The 19,745-nt window shown below is 42.5% G+C and overlaps 1 protein-coding gene across 4 annotated transcripts in view; it reads left to right on the plus strand.

The window, feature by feature from the left end:
* The first annotated feature begins 608 nt into the window (after window positions 1-608).
* The window catches only part of LOC107390712 (forkhead box protein J3), a 96,375-nt gene continuing 77,238 nt past the window's right edge, over window positions 609-19,745 (plus strand). Inside the window, exons 1-4 of one of the 4 annotated variants that reach the window (XM_070544659.1) lie at window positions 609-915; window positions 14,675-14,730; window positions 15,619-15,742; window positions 16,027-16,495. In XM_070544659.1, the coding sequence (XP_070400760.1) occupies window positions 16,136-16,495 (360 nt within the window). In that variant the 5' untranslated portion in view covers window positions 609-915; window positions 14,675-14,730; window positions 15,619-15,742; window positions 16,027-16,135. The remainder of the gene's footprint in view (window positions 916-14,674; window positions 14,731-15,618; window positions 15,743-16,026; window positions 16,496-19,745) is intronic. The other 3 variants (XM_070544660.1, XM_070544661.1, XM_070544662.1) reach the window with 3 other exon arrangements.

Genomic DNA, 19,745 nt, shown 5'->3' on the forward strand with positions numbered 1-19,745 from the left:
AGGCAACAAATATGACATACAGTGATCCCTCGTTTATCGCGGTAGATGCGTTCCAGACCTGTCCGCGATAGGTGAAAATCCGCGAAGTAGGGACACCATATTTACAGTATTTATTTAACAGGTACTATTCAGTATTCAGACTTTAAAAACCCTCCCTTTACATAGTACTGTATTTAACTTGTTTTTTTATAGTTTTATTACAAAAAGTGCATTTTATGATGAAATTGATTAAAAAAAAAACAGGAATTTCTTGATATTTCGCGTAGAAAAATACCCTGAATCGGTGGAAAATACCGCGATTCGGCGAATTTCCCTTGAGTAAGGCTCCAAAGAAAACATTCACGAAGTCATGAATCCGCGATAAACGAAACGCGAAGGAGCGAGGGATCACTGTACTGAGAACTGTGTATTTTTTAATGTTTGGGACTGTTTTTTTCTTCAATAATAATAACAATTGTTAATTGTGAAAAATAAAAAAACGGCATTACAGATAAAATATTCCCATTTGTTTTTAACTGCTGTGGTCACGTCTTTGTGAAACTGGGAACTACTTAGTTGGATGTGCTGTTCCAGTGTGGAGCATGGATTCGTCTTCGGCGTGCTCCGGCTGGCGTCGGAAGTAGTTCCGGCTTCTCATCAGCGGAGCTCCGAGCGCCCCGAAGAGCCCGGATCTTCTGCTGCCGAGCTTTAAACGTGAACAGCGGGTCGAGTCTTTCCGTCACGAGCGTCGAATGACCAACGAGCCAGCGGTCAGTTCAGTTCGACTCCAGCGGAGCTCCGACCCCCTCAGCCCGGGTGACACGCGCAGAGGAACCGGGGGAGACCTTTTGTCTTCGAGGGGGATTTTTCAAGTGCATAATCATCAGGCGACGGAATACAAAACCCCAGAGCCGGTTCATATTCATATACCCGACGGTGAGTATCTGCAGAATTATCATCATTAATATGAAGGCAGAGGACAGGTATTATTAAATAAGCCTTTAAAAACATGTTTTTACTTAAAGGCAGGCCGTGACAAGTTCAGTGCCTGTGATTATATGCATGCATGCAGACATTTTTGCCCTTATAAGTCAACTTTTTTTAAGTTTATTGTTATGACTTCATGCATGTGCCATAAACGCAGTAAAGGATGTCAGAGAAGATGTCGTTCCTAAAACGGGTATTTTACATCATGTTTAAAGCAAACGACACACGATTTAATGGCTTTAAAGTGAAAACAGCGACTTGTAAAAAACAACCTGAGGTCTTTCAGCGGAGCTCCTGTGATGTGTCTCCAAGTTAACTGCAATAAAACTGAAGATGCTCTTTTATTGTGAAGGAGCTGACACAGTTTATTTCAAAAATACAAATTTTAACAATGAATAAAATATGTCAGAACATGCATGTTTTCTCATTTTGAGTTTAAAAACAAGATAAGTTTCATCTTGTGTTTTGGGGTCAAGGTCATAGGAGAGCCTCAGTTCACAAAAAAGTAAGTATTTAAAAAAATTACTGGTCAAATCTGATTTATGCGTTATATTTCAGATTTGACATCAATTTGTGCTTTAGAAGCAGCTGGAATAAATAACATTGAAATATTGAAAGTCCTATGAATGTTTTAATAATTTATTGGTTACAAGTTAGTTTGAGAAAACCTTTTAAGTCCTTAGAGGAGATGGACAGTGCATTTTTGTTTATTTTACCCCTTTTCAGATTCTTTTCTATTTTGAGACCATGATTTTGCCATGAAAAGGTGGACATATGCTTTAAAGTGCTGCTGCTGCCGCCGCATGGACAGGCAGGTTAGCACTGTCCAGCTCACCTCACTAAAAATGTTCAGGCAGCAGCAGAGAGGTGTGTGCCACAGACTGGGGACACTTTTGAGAGAACATCCTGCTCCTTATTTGGATGTGTCTCTAATTCCCATCAAGATGAGAGCTGTCTGAACAGATTTCTCTCATCATTATTTGCTCTGAGATTTACTTGTGCTTGTAAATGGTGTTGATTGAGGGCAATTTGGCTTTTTAATTGCTGAACAGCTGCCACACTTGCTGCTGATTGCCATTGTAGGATTTCTCAGTACATCACTCATAGACCCCTAAATGCCTCATTAAAACGTTATGCGGAATCTCATGAAACGTGAAGAGAAGGAACCGTCGTGATGTTTTACTGATTTGTGTTTTATCATCGGAAAAGGTCATTGTAATTATCGTCAATGTCAGCAAATGCAGTGCAAAGAAGTGAGTCTTGTAATGACTTTTTGAAAGTTGAATGAGGGGCTGTTTGTGTGCACACTGCAGGCGCATCAGTCTCTTTGGCAAAGATGATCTCCATACCGCTTTTTTTTGCAATCGGTTAGCTGTCACCCCCCTCCTCTTTTTGTGTGTTTAATTAAAACATCTAACACAAATTTAGCAAAATAAAGCACCGTAATACTTGTTTGTCCTAAAATTTATTTATTCTTTTGTGAGAAATCGTGTTTGATGACATTTAAAATTGAAACACAGTGCTCACACCCTGAGTCTGAAAGAAAGGGGTTTGTCTATGAGCCTCTATGTATCACATGAAACTTTGTTGGGGCTCAAAATGGCCCAGGAGCCCTGATAAATGGCCAAACACAACTCCATAATAAAACCCTACAACGGAAAGACTGGCTGACCCCACCCACTTGGACAGAACACGAATCAAAAAGACATAAAATATTCTGCATTCATGTAGAGCTGAAACAACTAATCGATTTAATCGATTATAATCGATTATTAAAATAGTTAACAACTTTTTTAGTCATCGATTAGTTGTTTAATAATCATATTTTACCGCATAAAGTCTATTTTTACCACAATCTGACATCGGTTACAAGCTGTTAAATTTGCCGCCAGTGTGTGGCAGTAATGAGCTACTGATCTACCAGTGGAGCCGTAGAAGAAGAAATGAGCCAATGAGTGCCCTCGGTTTTCATGACGTATCACGTTACTGACGCTCATCTTGCTGTGAGAGATGGCGGAACAAGAGGAAATACGGAAGAAAAATGGAAGCGACAAAACTGAAGAGAAACCCCGGACAAAAACCTCACGAGTATGGGAGCACTTTACTCTAGATGCCTTGTAAAGACGGGTGACCTGCAAAATATACAAAAACCATCTAGCATGGCACGGAAGCACGACGTCCCTAAGTGAACATTTGAGACGAAAACGTGGGGGCTGATGCAGCAGAGGAAGAGAACCGCGGTCAAGTGAGCCGTCATTTGGAAGAGCCAGCCCGGTAAGTAACAGAAAATAAACAAGCTGGACTTAGTGTTTTAGCTGAGTTTGTTATAGTGAATGTTAAACGTGTTTTTATGCCGCGTCAGTCTACGGTGTTCTACTTCTGATTGACTAGATGCAATCGTGAATCTCCTCCGTGTTGTGAACCATGCGCTTGCCAAATTCAGCACGTCTGTTTATAAGAATGTTCTCGTTAAGAGAAAAACGGCACAAACCCATAACTATGTTCCTCATTCAAAAAAGGACAACTCCGCGGAGAAAAATATACAGACGAGCTGTGTCCAGGTGAATATAACACAGCATAGTTGTACGCTTTCAATTTTTAAATACAGGAGAAATTCAGAAAAAGTCATTTTTTTTACTATTAAAAGGCTGTTTTACTATCTAACGCTGTAAAACGCCTCACAACACATTTTTATCATGTTTCTTAAACAGTATTACACAAAATAAACATTTTTCACATTTCTCTAGCTAATTTAAACACTCCCGACTCAAAGTAAAAACCTCATGAGCTTCTTACTCAGAGCTTTTTAATAGTAAAAAAAAAATTAGACTTTTCTGAATATCTCCTGTTGCGGGCTATTTTGTAGAACGTAACCCTCAAAATAAATGATCACTGTATATTGTTAATTAATTCAAATAATATATTGATTTAGTGTTGTAGTGTGTGTGCTGCTTTATTTTATATGTGTACTTATTTCAGTCTATTTGTGTTTCTTATGCAGGAAAAAAAACAAGCAACGATGGACAACTACATGGGGAACAAGACACTCACCCCCCAGCAATTCATACCACTTACAAACTATTCTAAACATGCTGGTAAAAGACATGAGGCCACTATCCACGGTGGAAGGAGCAGGCTTCCAGCTAATGCTAAAAAATTATTCTGGACTGATATTTTGCACTGTTTAGCTCATTTTATACTGCTGACTGTGTTCATGTGCAATAAAATAGATTGCAGTCAACTGCACAATTCTCTAATTTTTTTTTCTTAACTGAAATGCATCCATCACTGGTATAGGTTAAATAGCTAAACAATAACAAACCGATTAATCGATTAATCGAAAAAATAATCGACAGATTAATCGATTATGAAAATAATCGTTAGTTGCAGCCCTACATTCATGACATATTATTGTAATTTTTCTCCAGCTGAACTGTTTATCCACCGCTATTACAAACTTTCTAATTTGCATAAAGCTGGTCGGAGATGGTTTGGTACATTTCACACCCAAAGCTGCCTACATTCAACAACAACAGCTAAATACCATTTTGAATTCTAGTAGAGCTTCTTTAAGACAACACCCCAGCCAGGATGCATAGGTGGGCCCCATATGGATATATATGGGCAAGTCGTATAGGTGCCAACAGGGTTTTTCCATAGTGTTCATGATGGCCCCACGCAGGGGTTTGCCCATAGATATTTGCTGACATACAGTTTAACGGGCCCTACATGGGTTTTCAGAGGGACCCAGATGGTATGACTCATACATGGTCCCATTAAAATCTATGTGGGCAAATCCCTGTGGGTCCATTATGGAAACTGCAGACAAACCCTATTGACACAGTTTGCCCATAAATATCCATTTGGGGCCCACCTATGCTGGCTGGGGTGTTGTCTTAAAGAGGTTCTACTAGAATTCAAAGCTGCATTTAGCTTGTTCCATAAATATGGTAAATGGCTGTGTTTGTATTGCGCCTGTGTAGGGTTCTACAACCCCCCAAGGAACTTCACCACAAAATCAGTCATTTATCCATTCACACGCTGGTGGGGATGAGCTACAATGTAACCACAGTTGTCCTGGGGCTCACTGACAGAGGCGAGGCCTGCCGTACTCTGGCGCCACCGGTCTCTCCGGCCACCATCAGCAGGCAAGGTGGGTTAAATGCCCAAGGACACAACAGCAGCATTCTCTGGTGGGAGCCGGGATTAAACCTGCAAACAAGTACTGGACAAACTGCTCTACCTTTTGAGCTACTGTTGTCCCTTAAAATATCTTAAAGCTGCGAAGGAAAATTTGGAAAACTAACTAGCTCAAAACTTTTTTTTCATGCCTCTTAACTCATTCACTGCCAGCGTTTCCTGATCGGAAAAGCCCTTCACTGCCAGTGTTTTTTACAGTTTTTTTAAGACTCACAGAACGTAGCGCGCTAGGATGATGTCAACGCCAAAACTACCAAAACAAAGCAGAGACTCACCTCTGACATCGGGAGGAATCCGCGCATTTCGAGCGTTATCCATTCTTTCATAATCCATTGTTGAATTGTGGTCGGCAGAAGCTTTTCCGGTGTGCGCCTCACTTTTTTTTACAGCAGTGGCCCAAAATGATCCCCTAACACATGGATTTTCTGCTTCCGGATCACGTGACGTGTGACGTACGTGGATGAAGATAGGATTTAGAGCTGAGATGTTTGTTCTCACGGTGCGGGGGCTCGTTCCTTTTTATGTGGATGAAGACATTTGTAGAAACTGTTCTGTGACTAAAATTCAGAGTTTTTCTTGTATCTCATTCAAGTTTAGTCTTTTGAGTCTCTAACTGGCCTTGAAAAAAATCCTTAACTTTCTGTAAACCTTATAGCAAAGTGCAGACCTTTTTAATTGTAGCTCCAAAATGCCAGGAAGCTGTCTGCTCCTCTTCATCACGAACACTTTAGTTAGAGGAGCTGTTGGTTCACTGCCTTGCTGGTAGATACCACAACTATAAAAAGAGGTGAGGATGAGGCGTCCATTCTACAGGAGATCTGCTCACCTTAATTACCTCGGGTCATGTCCATTATCAGCTGTGATTATTGAAATGACTCGGTGTTTACCGCACCTCCTACCAGAAGTGCGGACAGCCACATGCCCCGACCGTAATTTTTGTATAAGCAACACTAAATCAGGTATTGATTTACTCACATAACAGACTCCTCTGTCATCAGGCTCCAAGTTTATGATTTTGACAGCACATTAGAGCAGGCGCTCTCTCTTTTCAAGTATGTTTAAGTTCCCTGAGTGCTTGCAGTCACTGTGATTTTTGTCATGTCCTCCGGAAAGTACACATAATTTGAATTCTAATGCAGCAAATCCTTTTATCTTGTCAAAATCCTCTTTGATTCAGTTTGCAAAGCCATCGCTGTGATTTCAAAAAGAAAGATGTGAGAGATAAGATATGGGATGATCACCTTTAGAGGGCTGTTATGCGGATTGAACTCCACAGCCGCGCTGCCAGTGACGAGAGTTCGGTGCAAAGCCTCCGTGGTGAACCTGACGTCCTACTCAAGCTGAGAGTGTTGCACTCTGCTGGTTATGTTTTAATGAGTAGCAATTGTTAGGCAATTTGCATGTAAAACAATGTAATTACAAACAAGCATCAAAAAGCTGTAATACTTCTAAAAAATGTAAATGACTCTCCGTTATAAAGCGCAACAAATTCGAATCTGTGCCTCCGAGCCTGGGCCTCGAGGTTTGGGATGTTCACTTCTATTATTAATGCTATTCACAAGCCAAACTTTTTTGGTTGGTACAGTTAGGCGCTTTAATCTATTTTTGCTGTAAATGAATGAATTTTTAAAGAGGACTAGTCCTCGCTGAATAGGCCTGGATGTGGGAATGTGGTTTGGGTCGTGGTGATGCAGTGCTATAGCCTCCTTTACTGTGCAAAGCATGAGTTCACAAACAGCATCCCGGCTCCCTCTTGGGACCCTTCGATGGGGGAGTTGGCTGAATGCTGCACTCTTATGTTTTATTTATGACAAAATATGCCTTTTTAACTTTGCCGTTGACAGAATCTCAAATTCTAACAGCTTTTTTTTCCCGTTTGGTTGTAGTAAGTCTTGTGAGTCGCTAACTCCTACCTTGGCAGATGTTTTCAGGTGTTGCCTTCTGTGTGGGCTCAGAAGTTAAATATCTTCTTCCTGGCCTGAAGGGATTCAGTGACTGATAGAATACTTCTGATCCAATTTTCTTATTATTACGATTTCCTTTCAGCGCCGGTGTGAACCACGGCACTCAGTGGAGAGACGCTGCTGGATGAACTTGGCTGACATGAGCCGTTGGATGAAAGTGTTCTGCCATTGATAAAATATCATCCCATGTATTCATCTTTTCTTACTTTCCCTTTAAACACGGGTTTGCTTGGCCAATTTCTCGAAGGACTGCAAGCACAAAAAAAAGGATCTCGCTTTTAAAGTAGCGCTCTGCATTGATTCCTCTCCAGGTCTCGCTTAAAGAAAAAATAACGTATCAGATGATAATTGCTTAACCCAGCTCGGTTTAGGGAAGAGCAAAGAGCCACCAAGGGCAGCTGATTTGCCTTGATATCTTATAATTGAAGCTTTTCAGGGTTATGTTTTGCTGAAGCAGAAAGTAATTAAGATGTTCAATGCTGCTTTTTGGACCCTTTCCTCCATCCATTCAATGGTCCACACTTCTAGACATGTCAGCGCTCAGAATGCTTACAGAGTTGCCTTTGGCACGTTAGCCTCACTCTTGCCAAAGCAGCCCTTTTCTAGAAACCCCCCTCTGCACCGCACACTCCGGGTGGGTGTTTTGTCATTACTTCATTTTCCTCTGAAAATATTTTGATGCCCCCCCCCGAGTCTTTTCTCACCCATCCCCAGTCACTCCATTGAAAGTTCTCTATTAAAATGCAGAACTGTAAAGCCGCTCTCAGTCTAAAAGCCTGCTAGCAGCAGGGGACTGTTGGCTGTTAGTGATGCATGCAGCTGAGTGAGTGCATAACAGCTTCAAAATCTAATGGGTGAATACATTCAATCACACACATATCCTCGGCTCTTTTAAAGAGACAATAGTCCCAGTCATCAAAGCGGTATCCACAGTGAGAAAGTGGTGCGTTGAATTTGGAAGGTGGTGGTGGGGTGGTGGGGGGGTGGGGGGTAGATAAAGATTTCTTACTTATGAACATCTACAGTATAGCTTCTTCTTTCGGACAAAGAAAAAAGTTAATAGATGGTCTTCTGAGAGAAAAATTAAAAACCTGAAATCTTCATTTACTATTACTTGCACAGCTTATTCCTGCTGATAGCTTATATCATCTAGAAGGCTATCAAAATTTTTATAATAAAAAAATAATAAAAAATGTTAAAATTGTCATGTGGAGTTGTTGTTCAGATCCAAATGCAGGAGAGCAGGCACAGGATGCAGGTGAAAAAAAACTGATTTATTTGAATAATGGCAGGTAGGATGACATGATGGGAAGACAAGGATCTGACACATACCAGCACAAACAGAGGGTTTAAATTCTTGAGGAAAATCAGGGAAACAGGTGCGTAAGGTAACAAGCAGGTGAGTTCAATCAACACTTAACAAGGGAGACACCAGAGACACAGGAGCAGATCCCGATAGGCACAGCTCAGGGGTCTCATTTATCAAACATTGCGTAGAATCCTTACTAAAACCGTACTTAAGCTCTGCAAAAAAATGTACTCACGCCAAGTAGGTTTGTGATCTATCAAACATGGAGTACGCACAGCTGCACACAATCTCCGCTTCATAAATCGGAGACTAACGAGAATGTTTCTCAGCTGCATTTTTGTCACATCCCGCCCTCACCACGCCCACTTCCTGCCATAAATAGTCAATGCAAAGTGCCTTGTGGATCTCATGCATATACATAAGCCCGCTGTTGCAGCGCTCCACCAATGACCATGACGACCGTAGATCAAGGCAGATCAAGGAAGCGCAATTTCACAGAAGCAGAAATTGAGGTACCTGTGGGTGAGGTGGAGAAATGAAAGGAAGTGTTTTTGCAAAACAAATAAGAGAAAATCCTCGGAGTGGCACAGCATTGCTGAAGCCGTCAATGTTGTGAGTTCTTCAGAGAGATCTGTGGCGGATACAAAAAAAAAATGGTCCAATCGGGATTCAATCCTCAGACTCCTGGGTGAAAGTCACGCGTGCTAACCAGTCAGCCAAACAGAGATCTCCCCTGTACAACTAGCCAGGGCGGATCATCAATCGAGTCACAGTGACAGGACACACACACTGTCACAGACGCATGACATTCTGTCTCAATCTGTCCCCCTGCTGATATTCTGCATTCCGTATTCTGCGCTTCAGGCTATGTGTGTGCGCGTGTGTGAGGTGCTCGCATGTGTGTGCGTGCGCACACGCGTGTGTGCGTGTGTGTGGGGGCTCTTGTTCTGTGTGAAAACAAAGCAGTACAAGTGATAATGCTGCAGGATTTCATAATTGTACCCTTCTCAGCAGCAGCACTGCAGGTGCTCTCCATGTCCAACATGTGCGTAAGGTCCATATGGGCTATTCCCATCTGTACCGGGTCGGCCCGGGCCGGGTAGCCCCAGTCGGCCCCAGCCTGGCCCGGTTGATTCCACACATCCTTGTCTTAAGCCCATGTGGGCTGATTCTACCCACCAATCAGAGGCTTGCTCTAATGGAAGGTGTGAATTTGCTGTCAGCAGTGGGTGTGTTGGCCCTGGTCGGCCTGAAGCAGACCCCCTCCAGAAGAGGGCTGAGAATGAGCCTTGGTTGGCCCGGGAAAATTCCAGGCCACCCAGATATGTAAACAACCTACGCTACCCGACCCGGTACAGATGGGAATGGCCCATTAGTCAACTTAAAGTTACGCACATTTTTCCGCTAAGTTTTCTTTCATAAATCCCAAAGTTTGCGTGGAAAGTTGCTTACGCAGTTTTCCGACCCCGTTTTGTGCGTAAGCAAGCTTGATAAATGAGGCCCCTGGTCTCTGGAGCAGGTGATGCTGCAGTTCCAGGCCGGCTCTGGTGAGCAGCAGAAGTGCGGAGGAGCATGTCCGACCACCTGGTTAGACCAGGGATTCATTGGAATGCGCCATCTCATATTTTTGAGGCCACTGGTAAAACCGCTGGGTCCTTTGTGTTCAGATCCTATCATGATGTGGAGCTGTTGTTGAGCAGGCACAGGATGCAGGTGAAAAGCACCGGTTTGTTTGAATAACGGCAGATAGGATGGGAAGACAAGATGACGATCTGATGCAGACCAGCACAGAGGGTTTAAATACATGAGGATAATCAGGGAAACAGGTAAGGTAACAAGGGGCAGGCGAGTTCAATCAACACTAACGAGGGAGATGAGACACCAGAGACACAGCAGGCTACAGGAGCAGATCCTGACAAAAATGTTTTGGTAATCCCCCAAATTACTTAATTTTAGTTTTATTTATTTTGCACAAACTGGTTCCTTGAATTAATTCCAAATGGTTAAATGAAGTCTCCTTTTATGCAACAACAAAACCTTTCAGGTAACGATGCACTAATCCTGCCTTTAAGAGGTGATACAGATTTCCTGTTCTTTTATGGCCAACATCTGCCAGTTCCAATAATCTCAAAGATTCAATATTAAAAGAACACTTTTTTAAATTACATTTCTGATTAATTTACAAGGTTATGATTCTGGAATCTCAATAATAAACTGTAGCAGAAAGTTGTGCTTAGAGACGGTGAATTCACTGCCAAAAGCAAATGTCAGTTTTTTTTTTGTGCTTTATAATTTGTGATGAATTAGAAAAAACATTTTTTTAAAAGATTTATGTTTGGCAGATTTAGCTGATTCTGCTGAATATTGTTTGATCCAAGCATCTTTACTTTCTAAACTGACACATAAATTGCTGCACCTCTATTTATTTAAAGCTACAGTGGCAAATTAGAAAGCCAAATTAGCTTAAAACACTTTTTCATGCCTCTTCACAACGCTTTTACATGATATAGCTGTAAATCTATTGTGTAAAAAAACCAAAAACCAAAATAAACGAATAAAGCGGTTCTCTTGCATTTGTCTACAAACCTTCACCAATAACACGTTTCAGACCAAAAGCATCTGGTTTTCGGTCTCACCAAACCGCTGCACTTCCGCAGTTTCCTGGGTCCTCTACTCGTCACACACTCGCGTAGAACACCGCTGGTGTGAGAAGTTCACAGCTCAATAACATCAGAGGAGAAACAGCCGGCTGCTACAACTTCAACTGTAGGACTAACTACCCGAGTCCTAAAAAGAAAAATACCAGACGACAAATGACATTTGGACCAGTGATGGCCTGTCCACAGGGGGCGCTAGGGCGCTGCCCTACCAATCTCACAGGAAGAAGATAAGAATCACTAAATATGTGAAAAACATGAAAACGAAACTAAACAATCTATAAATAAAACAGGTGACGGTGGAACAGGAGTTAATTGCTCGCCCCGTTATCAGAAGGAGCACATCCCTTGAAGGAGCATAGGTATTAGTGTAAACTGTGAAAACGTATTTGCAGGAAAGAAGTGTGTCCCATTTATTGAAGTCTTTTGTGTTTAGAGTTTTTGATGTCTTGTCCATGCAGAGCTTCCATAGTTCAGTTACATTCATAGCTGCTAGCCAAAACTCAGAGGAGTTAAAGTCTCTTACGGTTTTCTAGCTTTACTAAATTATCTGTTTGATTGATAGCAGTTTTTAAATTTTTATTAGACTCCAAATGTAATTATTTGGCATGTTCATAATTGGTAATTTGTAAGAATGTAATTGGCGATATTAGCATTAGCATCCCTATGGGGTTTTCCATGTGTATTAGCATTGTGCTAACCACTCACTGCCAGTGAAATTGCTGCCTTTGCAGTTAAAAAATCTCCTTTTGTCACATCGCAATTTAATAGCATATGCAGTTAATCGTTCAGCCCTAGTGTGTATGTTTGTGTGTGTGCCTGTGTGTGTGTGTGTGTGTGCCTGTGTGTGTGTGTGTGTGTGTGTGTGTGTGTGCCTGTGTGTGTGTGTGTGTGTGTGTGTGCCTGTGTGTGTGTGTGCCTGTGTGTGTGTGTGTGTATGTGTGTGTGTGTGTGTGTGTGTGCATGTGCAAGTGTGCATCTGCTCTGTCTTAAACCCCCATTGAGTAGGGGCAGATGTTTGCCCATACTGAGCCAGGGTCCTCTGGAGGTTTCTTCCTGTTAAAGGGGAGTTTTCCTCTCCACTGCTGCTACATGCTTGCTTAGTATGAGGATTGCTGTGAAGTCTGACACAACAAGTCACTTACTCGATGCAATCTGCTGGGTTCCTTACCTAGGAAACTTTACTTTGTAAAGTGCCTTGAGATGACTCTTGTCATGATTAAGCGCTATATAAAAAGATCAAATGAACTGTATTAATTAAATTTTAATCTAGAAGTAAAGTTTGTAATTAGAGAAGATGACTTTTATTAGGAGTGTCTTTGCCGCTCAGGTTTACTTAATGCCCATGTCAGTGAATGTGAATATTTTATGGTTTAGTGAACTGGCTATAGCAACATCAGTAAACTCCTATAACAAATGAAATATAAAATATTACTTAAATCCATCTAGTGGCTGTTGTTGGCCAGTTGGAGCTGCGAAATCCCAAGAAAACACAAAAACCTTGAGTTGGATTCACGCAGAATTGTTACACAAGGCACCCTTTTTCCTTCCTGGCACTCACAGAGCACAGTCACTTCTGCTTTGCTCCCTTATCTTTTTTTTCCCAAGGCTCTTTTTGTCCTGTCTGCCTACAGAGCACTTTTCTGCATTTCCTCTGGAAATCACTACTTTTCAGAAAATGATTTAATTAATTGGTCACTCAACGCGATTGATAAGATTTTTTCTACGATGAGAACGAAGGAGGGGGCTCCCACGTGCCCTCACGGGACACACGCAGTGGGATATATGCTCGATTCCTGGAAGGTGTGGAATGTCATCTGTCTCTCTCAGCTGTCCATTGAGGACGTCGAAGATATGTGGATATTTGGCCTGATGATCACTGGATTTCTTCTGATTGGAGTGGGAGGATATCTGGTTTTCCAAAAAATTGGGATGACGGGAGCGATTGGAGGGCGACCCGCATCCATGGACGGCACTGTCTGGGCGGAGACCTCACAGACTGGGACGTTACTCGAGGTGAATCGCAAGTTGGACAATGTCTTAGCTGCATTACCGGTGTTAGTGCGCAAAATGGATGTCATCTCGGAGAGGGTCACCGGACGGTGTGGAGATGTTTAATCACCCGAATTGGCTTCACTGGAGGACTTGAATGATAAATACACACTTTAAGGCAGAGAGGAAAATTATCTCTTCCTGACCCAAACAAAGTCCTGTTATCCAATCTGACGCCATAAGCAGCCTTGGAGTTGCGTGCAACAACCCCCACAATGGAAGGAATGCAGACAGATGCTGTGAAAACCCTACCTACCCCCCCCCCCCCCCCCCCCTCCTCCAGATTGTGGTCTCTACACAGCGAGGTCATCAAAATGGAGGCATTCAATGTGCTCTGTACTTTCCCATGACCTCCAACCCACCTGTGGATTCAGTTGGATGAGCGCCACAAGGGCTGCTCCTGCTGAGGAAACCAGGATCCCAGCGCACCCCCCCTCCTACTGGGTCTCATGTTGTGAACTGTGACGTTCGTGCTTACATGTTGAGGTGTTTTTTTGCATAGTAGAGCTGCTCCCTGCCGGGTGCAACTCTGCTCTGCCTTTTTTTTCCCCTCCCCCACTTCTCATGTAATCCCCTCTTCATCTATTGAAATGAGCGCCATTATGGCTGCTCTCGTGGTCTGCCTGTATCTGTTTTGTGTATATGTGTGTGTGTGTGTAACCTTGGTCAGGCTGTTCTGTGGAGTCAAGTTCCTATGCTCTGGTTCGCTGGAGCGCTGGCAATAAAATTCTTTCTGATTCTGATTCTGATTTGTGAGGTTTTATTTATACAAAGGAAGTAAATGCGAGCTAACCGCATCTTTCAAGTTTGTGATAATTTACTTGCTGCAAGTGTGTCAATATTTTTCTTAATGTTTTGACAATTTACTTCTATTCACCATTTGGCAGTCAGCCACTCCATTTTCATTGATGTCTTATTAAAAAGAAGAGGTAGGTAATTTGGTGAGTTTATCCATCCACCCTGACCTCTTGACTCATAATCCAAGTCATGTCATCCTTACACCTCACTAGGCCAGCGGAATGGAGCTGCCCAATGAACTCTTCAGCAACAGCAAGTTGGGACATGTAGCTGACTGATTTGCAGTTTAAAAATCATATTTTACTTTTTTAATGAGAGGAAAAAAAGTACCGGTACTTGTTCTACTGTGTCTTGTGTGTCACTACCCTATTTCCTCATACCCACTGTCCCTAAAAGCCTCAGGAAAAATGAAAGAAGGAGCACTAATTAAGATGGCTTCCTGGGATTTGGAAGAAAGGTTTGGCGATGTTTCTTCCAGGGTGGTAAAGCCCAGAGGAGGGGATGGGGTAGTTTTAGGCTTGATGAGTCCACCGCGGAACATGTGGGTTTCTTTTTCTTATTGCTCGTAATTAAGCACGGGTTTCTTCAGACGTTGGGTATTTCCCCTCTCTTTTTATTCATGCTGGTTTGTTGGTCTCCCTGCAGTGAAAGGTAGAAAACAGGGAGACAGAGGTGTTTTATCTTAGCACGCAAGCTCATCGAAGTTGTTGCTTCTTTATCAATTACAGCTTGAATGGAGAAAGCGTCGGCGTCTGGGCTCTTTGTTGTTGAAGGACACGCAAAGGTTAGTGCATGGAATGGTAATGAAAGTTTGGATGAGGGTTTATTTTTCTCATATTTAGAGCATGATTCTTTAGAACTACTGTAAACTACTCACTTGAGTTGGTGCACTTTATACCACAGATTGGAACGCTGATCTTTTATAAGTGCTAAGCATCTTCTGGGATGAGTAACAGCTATGTGACATTCTGAGTTTAGCAATGACAAAGCTACAAATGTTCCATGACTAACTGAAACACATAATAATTGGTCATTTTTTATGCATGCTCAGTTATAATTATTTTGTCCCGAATCACGCTCAAACCATTTGCAAGATCTCCCACTAAGTGTGCCTATGGGTTTAACTGAGGAGTTCAGCTCCCTCTAAAAATAGCACTAATCGTAAAAGGTTGAGGGTTATTGAGTCCTTCTTTTCATTGTTTCAGTCTGTCTGACAAGGATCTGAGAACCTGAGGGGGACAAGAAGGGTTGGCATGGACTTGTCAAGAGAGTGAGACACGTCGAGTCAGAAAATGAAAGTGTGTGTGTGTGTGTGTGTGTGTGTGAGGGGGCGTCAGCGGTGGGATGGAGGGGAAAAAGGACGAGCCTTTCAGCTCCTCCAGAGGGTTGGAATTCCTCCCGAGCTGTTCCCCCCATTTGGCAGGCACTTGTGAAAACAATTCCCCAGCTTTTAGTCACCGTGCAGATCCAATTGCCATTTCCACTTTGGAGGGAATGAGACTTTGAGCCAATCCAGATAGACACAACGCAGAGAGAGAAGGGGAGAAGGGTTTTAATCAGGTTGGACAGATGCCGAGGCCAGTTGAATGGTTGTGCGATATTAATATCTTATGAGGGCTGTCTGGCAGCAAAAGCTCACCGTCTTGTGTGGTTTTGTGCTTGTACGTTGCAGCAGCAGCCATAGCGGTGGCTAAATGAAGATTTTGTGAACATGCACGAGGAGAGGACTCCACCTTTCTCTTCACTGACTTCCCTAGATGCTTTGGCCAAAGGAAAGATGGAAAGAAATGCGAAGAGTAAGCCACTTCACTCATACCTTACCCCCTACACCACAATGCTAATGAATGTATAATTATCGCCGTTTTGAATCCCCATAGCTCACCGAGGAGACACGATTTATGCAGTGTTAAAGACTTAAGTGATTAAAATGCCAAAATGTTTATCTTCTGTTCTACGAAGCTAGGCCGTATGTGGAAAATAATGTGCAACTTGACATTCGTGTGTCGGTGCCAAGTTTGGTTTCTGCTCCAGCTACAGAAGATGAACAGGCATAGTAAATAAAACCTCCTGCTCTACCTAGGACTGAGCCAAGACTGCTGCACAGAGCCCATTCAGTGAGCCAACAGGAGATCCTCCATACGCCACTTCGCCGAGCCTCTCACCCTTTCTCTTTGACCCCTTCACGCACTATGACCTCAGAGCTAGAGAGCAGCCTTACCTCAATGGACTGGCTTCCCCAGCTCAGCATGAGGGCGGCCATCCAGAAGGCAGATGTGGGACATCACCATGGTCACCTAGGCTACCACCGTCACCACATGCTCCATCATGGGCACGGACCTGGCAAGAAAATGGTACATTTGGATCCGGGAACCACGCTGGACCAAGAAGAGGCAGCGCTGCACAGAGACGGGAAACCCCCCTACAGCTACGCCAGCCTCATCACCTTCGCCATCAATGGATCGCCGCGCAAACGGATGACCCTCAGTGAGATCTACCAGTGGATCTGCGACAACTTCCCCTACTACAGAGAGGCAGGCAGCGGCTGGAAGGTAAGAACAAACAGAATTGATGAACTATGCTGGAACTGCAAGCTTAAGGGGGATTTTTGTGCCTGGCATGTTGCTTTGGTTTAACGTTGAGTCATCTTTAGCTGATGATACTGTGAATTGAAGTCAAGGTGGCCATGAATTAATTCCACCTGTAGAGTTTTGTTTGAATGTAGCAGTTTTCAGATTTAAGTCTATATTCTCAGTATTCCTGATCAACTGGCTTTCTAAACCAGTTATTGTTGTAAATAGTAAAATAATAATAGGAAACTATTTGTCAATTTTCACTTCAGCAATCTGTGCCTAAAGACCAGTATTTATATCCTTTTGAATGACAGGAAAACACATCCTGAGTAAAACGCAAGAGCTTTTGCCCCTTGGACCTTCTGTAGACTGAAGGCTACGTAAATAATTTAAATTAGAACATTTTATATGATTAGGAAGAAGAGCATCTGCAGGCATTTAAGAAAACGTAAAAATGCAGATAATTTGCATAATCAGTTGCAGAGATTTTTGATCGAATGATTAATAAGCTTGAATATAATATTGACAATACAAATGAAGTTTTATAGGTCTAACAGATGCATGTGTGGGAAGTTGACACTTGTTCTAGATACAGAATAAAACTTTAATCTTGCAATGTTGATCTTTCTGTGACCTATGTGTTTATTTTACAGGTGTGGTTCACAAAAAAAAACCATTTATTTAGTATTTCTGATTATAATCGTTCACTGTGAGTTTAACATTCAGGCGGAACATGAAACCTCCTACACCTCTCTCCTGCATTAGCTTCTGAGATAAAACAGATGGTGAAAATCTAGGATTAGAAAAGCCTGACAGATCTACGTCGCTTAACTTTCATGGACTCACCCATCTTGACTCACGACGGGGAAGGCTGTTGTTGTTTTAGCGTCCAGGAAACAGCAGGCAACGTACAGACTAGTAAACCCAACGGTTAGCATTAGCAACACCACCACACAGAGATACAACTCCAGGCTTGTGTTTTATTTGTGGAGATGAAACATCCAAGTTGCAAGTCAGCAGTACAGTTGCATTGCTTTTATTCAATCTGAGGCGAGATGTCAAAAAATCTGGAAATAAGACACCAAAACCTCCCGTCTGCTCCCGCTCTCTGCTGCAACGCACTTGTCCCTGCTGATCCAAGCAATTCTGGGCTTTTTTTCTTGCCCTGATTCCAGCTTGCAAGGCATTCATTCCTACCAGAGACCACTGCAAATGTACAGATTAAACATGTTTCCTACACCTTTAAGCATTTTTACTGATAGTCATTAACTGTCTCAGCAAGATGCCTCAATAAATGCTTTTTATCTCTTATCAAGTTAAATGTTTCAAGTTCTGATTAACATTTACGTGTCAGTAATGTCATAATGTGGTTTGCAAAATGCCAGTTGCAGTAACTATACTCAGTGGGACTCCACAGGTTTACCTACTATTGTTTAGTACACCACTTTATATGCCTTTTTCTCCCACATGAGCTCAATTAACAACAAAAACCCCTCTGCTGAACATTCATTAGAACACAGCAGAAATAAACAGAGAAGACGCTAAAGTCCCTGGATGAAATAAGAGTTTAAACAACCACACAGTTTACTGTAAGTGCAAGGCAGAGCACATTTATTTATGTGGCACAACTCGGCTATAAAGTTTTACATAAAACAGAAAACAGATTAATTGCGCAATCGGTGATGCATAAAATAAATTGAAATACAGAAAATAAGAAAACCAAACTAGTAAATGATGAAGAGCAGTGAAAGTTCAGCCTTCAGTTTAATTCAATCAAACTCTGTGGCAAACAGGAAAGTCTTAAGACTGAATTAAAAAAAGAAGAGTGTTCGAAGTGCAGGTCTTGGGGAGTTTGTTTCATATTTTATTTATATTTAGCATTTAAAGCTGACTTGTTTCTGATTATTTAAAATTCCAGGAAGATTCTTTAATGCATGCTGAAGTTAAACCGTTCCGATTCCTGGTCAGTTGGTCTCTCAACGCGATTGACAAAATGTTTTCAACGATGAGAATGGGAGAAGGGGCTCCCGGTTGCCCCTCTGGGACAGGTCCAGTTGGGCGTATCATGGACTCCTGAAACAGTGGAACCTGATCTGCCTCTCTCAACTGTATGTAGAGGATTCTGAAGACGCCTGAATATTTGTGGTGTTGGTGTCAGGTTTGGTGCTGTTTGGCCTGAGCGGTTACCTGGCTTAACGGAAAATTAATGAGCTGTCGAGGAATATTGGCTCAATCCCGGAGGTCAGGGATGGATTACACCGCGCCGTGAATGCACAAACTCATATAATTGTCGAGATGAGTCGTAAGCTTGGAACTTTGGCTGAGATTCAGACTCTGGCACAGAAGGTTGATGCCATCAAGGATAGAGTTGACGGATTGGGATAGATCAATTTACGCCATTATTGGATTCTGAGGGGTTGGAGATCAACAGAACTTTAAGACAGAGAGGAAATTATCTCTGTCTGGCCCCAAAACAAGTTCTTATCTGAATCTGGTGCCCTTGAGCCTGTGAGGCTGAAGTGATTACTCCCCCCTCAGAAGAAATGTGGAATGCTGCCGTCGCCATGGTGACTCTGTCTCCCTATCCCAGCCTGGGCGGGACTGCGACCGGTGAAGGCCATTGAATCGTTCCAGGAGTCACTGTGCTCTCTAACCCAAATACCTCCTTCCCCTGTCCAAACGGAGGTGATGAGCGCTTCTCATTGCGGCTGCCTGCACTGATGTGTGGAGAGTCCCCAACCCTACCTCCCCACCTAGAGGACACTTATGCTGTGTGATGTCTGAAGTCTGTTGCATTTCTGTCTGAGGTGTTTTTTGCATAGCAAAGCTGCCCTCCCTGTGGAGTGTAACTCTGAAGTGCCTTTTTTTTCCTCCACCTGACCCAATCCTCATGTAACCCCTCTGATCTCTGTTAAGGTAGCACGACTCAGGTTGCAAATGACCACAGTCACCAATTCTTGTCATGTGTCTATGCCTATGTATGCATGTCTGATCTCAGAATAGAGTGTACTGAAACTCTAAATTCCCTCTGGGATTAATAAAGAATCTTTGAATTGAATTGAATTATTATTTTTAACAATAGGATTTTAAAATCCTCTCTCACAGACAGAAAGCCAGTGAAGAGACATGGTAACTGCACTAAAAATACCCACTTTTCTGATCTCAGTACTTAAGCACCAACAATCTGAATTAGCTGCAGCTCTCTGATTAGCCTTTTAGACCAACCAGT

Source organism: Nothobranchius furzeri, chromosome 15 (assembly GCF_043380555.1).
Source record: "Nothobranchius furzeri strain GRZ-AD chromosome 15, NfurGRZ-RIMD1, whole genome shotgun sequence".
Lineage (NCBI taxonomy): Eukaryota > Metazoa > Chordata > Actinopteri > Cyprinodontiformes > Nothobranchiidae > Nothobranchius > Nothobranchius furzeri.